Source organism: Bos javanicus, chromosome 7, assembly GCF_032452875.1.
Source record: "Bos javanicus breed banteng chromosome 7, ARS-OSU_banteng_1.0, whole genome shotgun sequence".
Classification (NCBI taxonomy): Eukaryota; Metazoa; Chordata; class Mammalia; order Artiodactyla; family Bovidae; genus Bos; species Bos javanicus.
This window is the reverse complement of record NC_083874.1, coordinates 51,220,969-51,227,769: the sequence shown is the minus strand read 5'-3', so window position 1 is coordinate 51,227,769 and position 6,801 is coordinate 51,220,969. Positions and strand designations below refer to the sequence as shown.

Genomic DNA, 6,801 nt, shown 5'->3' with positions numbered 1-6,801 from the left:
TAGTCACATTCAAATTACTCATTAATTAACTGGGTAACCATCTCACAATAGGAGAAAACGAGGAGATAAGTTAAAAAGATGAGACTAATTGTACTTGCCTTCGGACAACTTCTTTCCATCCTTCCTCTCTTTTTTGCCCCCTTTTAGGGCTAGTCAGATTCAGCTTTATGTTTGGAGAACTTAATGGCAATGACACTGACTTGTAGGTTGTTGATAAGGAATTAGGATTCACTTCGCCTTCAAGTCTAAGAGAAATATCAAATCCAATAAAAGATAAATTTTAAGATAGAAGCTCAAGAGATTTGCTGAAATATTTGAATTAAAATTTGGCACATCAAATTATTAACAATTCAGAAAAACAGAAATAGGGCAAAGAATCCATCATTTATTTTAGTATTAAAATGGATTCAGAAGTCAAAAGGACTATATATAATCAATAAAATGACATAATTAAAGTAAAACCAAGGTATGCTAACATTTTCAACTTCAAAATTAAATCTTAAAAGTTCTAATAATTTCCTTTCATAACTAGCACACGATTAGGAGGACACCGGTTTTAAATGTTTCAGTTTTAAATGTTGAAGACAGATAATGTGGTAGACTTAAATTATTTAACACAACTTGTGTTACTTCAAGTTCTTGTGCCAGGTATGCAAAAGGAAAGGTAGGTACAGAGTTAACAAGTCAGAAAATTTTACCGTGTTGGAGTTTTGGAAGCAGCGGTACTTGTCTTTTCCTCCTGGGAATGGAGTAGCAGTAGGGGGTATCTCCTATCGCTAGAGGAATTCACATCCATAGTGAAATTTAATTCTTGGCTTTTACCACCACTGCTACTCTCACTGTTGCAATCTGTGCTGTCCAAGTTATCTGAATCACTATTCCCACCTGCACCACCACCTTTGCTTTCTCCGTTTATTTTATTCTTATCTGCCTTTTGCTGTGCTAAGGATATATGTTGTTCTGGTAATATTAAATGTGCAGTGGGAGGAGTCTCTTTGGTTTTGTTCTTCTTATTTTTCCGGTTGGTGCTAGGAGTTGTCACAACATTGGCCCTTTTTTTCCCAAACACATTTGTGAATGTTGCAGATGTTGCAGAGATTCCAATTGTGGTGGTGGTAGTCGCACTAGGAGGTTCTATGGGAACTTCTTGCTCCACTGTGAAAAAGGATATAAATCACACTGAGCGCCACGGATCTCAAAACAAATTGTGACAGAATATACCTAATAATTCATAATTCACTCTTAGTCATAATTTCCTTTTATCAGTATTCACTAGTAAATAAACAAATCTTTACAGTTGTGAGAATGAAAGTATCATATTTTGATGTCTAACTCAGTACAAAAACATTAACAGTCTTAAGCTTTGAAATGCTAGTCTCATGAACTAACCAAAAATCACAATACAGATTGGATTTAAGAAGTTTTTAAAATAGCATTTTAGAATTCGAATTCGAATAGAGCAAAATCATTTGCCTATTACTATAACTGCCAGACTGTACAATAAACAATTCTTTGAGAGTAATGGGCCCCAGTGCTATACAGCTTCAACACTAAACCTTAGTTAACTGAGGAACTAGACCTCTCCCCAGTTTCTAACTGGGGAATGAGAGAGTAAGGAAGAACCTGAAGAAAAGCTGGCAAACCTCTTATGGTATCACTTTAGGACATACATAATGTTTTTACAGGGAACTTAAATTACACCTGAATGTCTTCCCCTTCTGTTTGTCTATGTCACTTTACAATGTGAAATACTGAATACAGAAGTCAACTGTCAATTTCAGATTAAAGTAATTGAATATTTAACTAGAATTAGTTTTGAGAGCAAAAAGCACTCAAAATGAAGCTGCTGCTGCTGCTGCTAAGTCGCTTCAGTCATGTCTGACTCTCTGCGACCCCAAAGATGGCAGCCCACCAGGCTCCCCCATCCCTGGGATTCTCCAGGCAAGAACACTGGAGTGGGTTGCCATTTCCTTCTCCAGTGCATGAAAGTGAAAAGTGAAAGTGAAGTCGCTTAGTCGTGTCTGACTCTTAGCAACCCCACAGACTACAGCCCACCAGGCCCTCCGTCCATGGGATTTTCCAGGCAAGAGTACTGGAGTGGGGTACCGTTGCCTTCTCCCAAGCTGATAAACACAAAGAATTTTTATCATTAATTCAGACGGTCCATTTCTCACCATCTTCCTCATTCTCCTCTTCATCTTCATCTTCCGGTAGTTCTGAATTCTCCTTAGGTTTGTTTTCCTCGTCTTCTTCCTGCTTTCTTTTCTGCTCCTCTTTTTTCTTCTTTCTCTTTTCTTTTCTTTTCTCTCTTTTAGCTGCAAGAGCTTGCTTTCTGCTCTCCTCTCTTGACTGTGAATAAAATTGTTGTTTTAGTCACTAAGTCCTTCCCGACTCTTTATCTCATCTTAACAATAATGCAATGATTCAAAATAAATAATGAAATGATGCTTTTGTTTATGATACATGGGGTTTCTCATGTATGTCACTCTTAACACACATTTATAAAAGCAACAAAAGAAGAAACAGATATGCTGGATATCATCAAAATTAAAAGTTGTTGTGCTTCAAAGGGATCATCAATAAAGTGAAAAAACATAAAATAGGAAAAAATTTTTGCAAGTCTTACATCTGGTAAGGGTTTTGTATCAGGAATTGATAAAGAACTCTTATAACTCAATAATGAAAAGACAAATCAATCAATTAAAAATGGGCAAAGGATCTGGAGACATTTCTACAAACAATATACAAATGGCCAATAAACACAGATGCTCAATATCACAAACCATCAGGGAAAAGCATATCAAATCACAATGAGACACCCATTTCACTGTCACTAGGATGGCTAATCAAAAAGACAGATAAATCATGGTTAGAATGAGAAGAAACTGAAGACTTCATTCACTGCTGGTAGGATTATAAAATGATGCAGCTACCTTGGAAACAATCTGGCAGTTTCTCAAGTGGTTAAGCACAAAACTGCCATATGAGCTAGCAATTCCATTCCCAGATATATACCCAAGAGAAATGAAAACATATTCATACAAAAACTTGTATGCCATGCTTGCTTTGGCACCAAACTTACAAAAAAAAATTGAATACAGAAGGTTAGCATTACTCCTGCATAAGAATGCCATACAAATTCATGAAACATTCCATAATAAAACAAAACAAACAACTTGTATACCTATGAAGTGGAAACAAACTAAATGTTCAACAACTAATAAATGCATAAACCAAATGTTGTGTATCTATATAATGGGATATTATTCAGCAATAAAAAAATGAAGTAATGATATATGCTACAGTATGGATAAACCTTAAAAACATGAAGCAAAAGAAGCCAGTCACAGAGGACCAAATACTGTATGATGATTCCAAATATCAAACGTCTGGAATAAGCAAATCCATAGAGACAGAAAGTAGATTGCTGACTACCTAGATTTATGTGGCATTGTTTAATTAAAATGCAGCTGTTACAATCTTTATAAGATATTAACAAATTTCACTATGAAAATGTCCTTAGGAGGCCATTATAGAAATTATTTATTTTCAGAAAGGGGAACATGACAGTGGTTGCCTCACATCATAAAGAAAGCTTGAAACAAACAGAAAACACATCAAATTACTCACATTTCTATGGAAATTATCTAAAAAATCCTCACCATATGAAACTGACAATGAAGTCCAGTTGTCCTGGTAAAGCACTTTCCTCAAAACTATAATTTACAATTCTAAGTCACAAATAAGCTATTTTTAACATTTTTATTTATCCAAAACTAGGTATCAGCAAATTATGGCTTGAATGCTAAGAATAACTTTTACATTTTAAATGGTTGAAAAAAATGAAAAGGTAAACATTTCATGACATGCAAAAATATCACAAAATTAAAATTCTGATGTCCATAAATAAAATTCTACTGGAACACATTCATTTAACCACTGTCTGTAGGTGCTTTCATACTACCACAGCAGAGTCAGAGAGTCATGACAGTTTGTATGGCCTACAAAGCCCCAAATTTTACTCTTCTGCACTTTATAGTGTGGCCAAAGAAAGAAAAAAAAAATAAAGTCTCTAAACTGCCTATGTAAATGAGAAAGGGTCTGAGGACTGAAAGAAGAAACTGCATATTCAGTTAACAATTATTTTATCATTTTTGTAGCATAAGAGCAAAATGGCTGTTCAGGGAATTGCTGACCATACCCCTGGGTAGTTACACAAAAATAAAATTACAGACATGGAAGGAACCATAGAAGTCATCAAACTTTAAACTTCCCTTTATTTTAAAATGAGTATTATTTTTTCCACTTGTGATTTTAACTATAATCAAGTTTATCATGGAGGTATTAGAATTTACTTAATTTCCTAATGATAAAACTTTAAGGTTTTTACCTTTCCCCTTATTATAAGCTATTTAACAGTGAATGCATCTTTGAGCATCTGTCAAAGTATTTACCTTAGGCTAAATTTCTAAAAGAGGAATGACTGGAGTAAAGGTATGCTCTCTTTTTAATTTGTCAAATCATCTCCATTAATAATTACACTAATTTATACCATGTATCAAAAGTCATACCAAAGTGCTAATTTCTCCACATCCTAGCCATCAACAGCTATTATCAAACCTTTAAATGTTTTTTCCCCAAACATTTAAATTTTGAGTTTCCCTAGTCTGGCAAAGGAAATTTAAATCACTCTTTCACTGTGCATTTCTTTGTTTATTCATGAAGCTGTGCCTTCTCCATTTATTTACTGAAAATTTATATTTCTTTTTCTGTGAATTGCCCATGAAATTATTTTTCATTCTGGGCAAGTTATCTTTTGTCTTATTGATTTTAAGCAACTTTTTATTCTTTTTTTTAACAAGTTTTTTTTTTTTTTCTAAACAAACTAAGAATTGGTATCAAAATTTTGGCATCTCTAAAATGATTTTTCCCCTTTCTTTTATCATCAATGAAATATCTTAATGTTAAGCTATCTCACACATTCTAACTCTACTTGATTATAGTATTTATTCTTTTAATATAACTTCTGGGTTCATAAGAACACCCTCATTTTCTGAGGCACACTGAGCCTCAGAAAGGTGATCTTTTAAAAAAAAATTTCCATTATATTAGCACATCCAAGGAAACTTAGACATTTACTCTTTAAGAATTTAATAAACAACCGATACCCCAGATCTTATAATAAAGAAAGATTTCCAATGTCTTAATAAATTTCTGCCTACACTAATGGTAAAACAGCTTAGGCAATAATATCATGTAGAAAACTGTGACGTGTTTAAAAACTAATTCTTCACTTATATGGTTAAAAATATGTTTTGTATAACAGGTCAGAATAAAAAAAACTGATGGTAGTTTGATAATTTATCATTTTATAAAAAGAGATTTTGTTAAGATTATAGTCCTATAAGTAGCAAATGTATTCTACTAGATTTTCAACCAGTTCTAAAAAGGAAAATTATATTTCTCACTCACCTTTTCCAGATCAAGTTCCTTTAAAAGAATACTTGCATTCTTATTTGCTTCTGCAGCCTGTTGGTCTTTAGCCTTCACAATTGTCTCAACACATTGGTGACATTTTTTCAACAGTTCCTATACCAGAAATGGAATTATATAAATACGGAAACACAAAAAGAGGCCAATAAAACTTGAGTTGGTAAGTACACCAAAGTTCAGGGCTTAAAGCCCAAATTATTGAATATTTACTAAACCAAATCAAGTTATCCTTTGAATCTAGAGTTAGACTTAAAAATCAAAATAAGCTACCATTTTCTTAAAAAGTTTATGTGTTCTTAGAAAACTGTCTAATCAGACTAATAATCTAATGATAAAGTTTAGATGCAGTTGCTGTAATTACAGTCTGTATTAGGCAGAAAATCTCAAAATAATTTATAAATTATACTCATTCTTCATTTGCAAATGGAGAAACTAATCACTGAAAAATCAGGTTATCTGTCTTATAAAGGATGAAAAGAACAGGCTGTTAACATATACTTTGGTATATAATTCCATAAAGAATAAAAATGTGCTTCAACAGCATATTAAACCTACCTTATCAGTGATTGTTGCTATGTATCTCATGCATTCTATATCAGAAGGGAACTGATTGACTTCCTTAACCAAATACTGAACAACTTTTACATGACCCTGTAAAAAGTACAACAAAAAGTACACAAAAGAAAGCACTGAAAGCTGGCCCATATCCTTAAAAACTTAAGAGTAAAAGGTATAGTAACACTTCAGAATTTACTAAACTTAACAATTGAAACTATGAAAATATGAACAGAGAGAGCTAAGTACAACATGATGGGAAATACATGGAAGACCAAATGACATTTCTCCTAAATTTAATTTGCTCACATCCCACTGAAAATAGAAATACTTTTGAATAGAAATAGAAATAAATCTATTAATAAAATAAAAACTGGTGATGTGAAATATCTCTCAATATAAAAGGGAAACTAGATCTAAAAGAGGATATTCTAAATTCCAAAGCATTATTTTGCCCCTTTTTGCTTTTTCTTACTGTTCATGGGGTTCTCACCGCAAGGATAGTGGAGTGGTTTGCCATTCCCTCCTCCAGTTAGAACAACAGTTAGAACTTTACATGGAACTGATAATTTTGACTGGTTCAAAATTGGAAAGGAGTACATCCAGGCTGTATATTGTCACCCTGTTTATTTAACTTATATGCAGAGTATATCATGCGAAATGCCAGGCTGGATGAATCACAAGCTGGAATCAAGATTTCCAGGAGAAACATCAACAATGTCAGATATGCAGATGACACCACTCTAACCACAG

The 6,801-nt window shown here is 33.3% G+C and overlaps 1 protein-coding gene across 5 annotated transcripts in view; it reads right to left on the bottom strand.

The window, feature by feature from the left end:
* ANKHD1 (ankyrin repeat and KH domain containing 1) overlaps positions 1-6,801 on the bottom strand; it is a 104,733-nt gene that overhangs the window by 10,346 nt on the left and 87,586 nt on the right. For all 5 annotated transcript variants that reach the window (XM_061423669.1, XM_061423668.1, XM_061423665.1 and 2 more), the window contains 5 exons: positions 6,049-6,144; positions 5,473-5,589; positions 2,175-2,349; positions 699-1,155; positions 99-245 (listed from right to left, as the gene is read on the bottom strand). In XM_061423669.1, the coding sequence (XP_061279653.1) occupies positions 99-245; positions 699-1,155; positions 2,175-2,349; positions 5,473-5,589; positions 6,049-6,144 (992 nt within the window). The remainder of the gene's footprint in view (positions 1-98; positions 246-698; positions 1,156-2,174; positions 2,350-5,472; positions 5,590-6,048; positions 6,145-6,801) is intronic.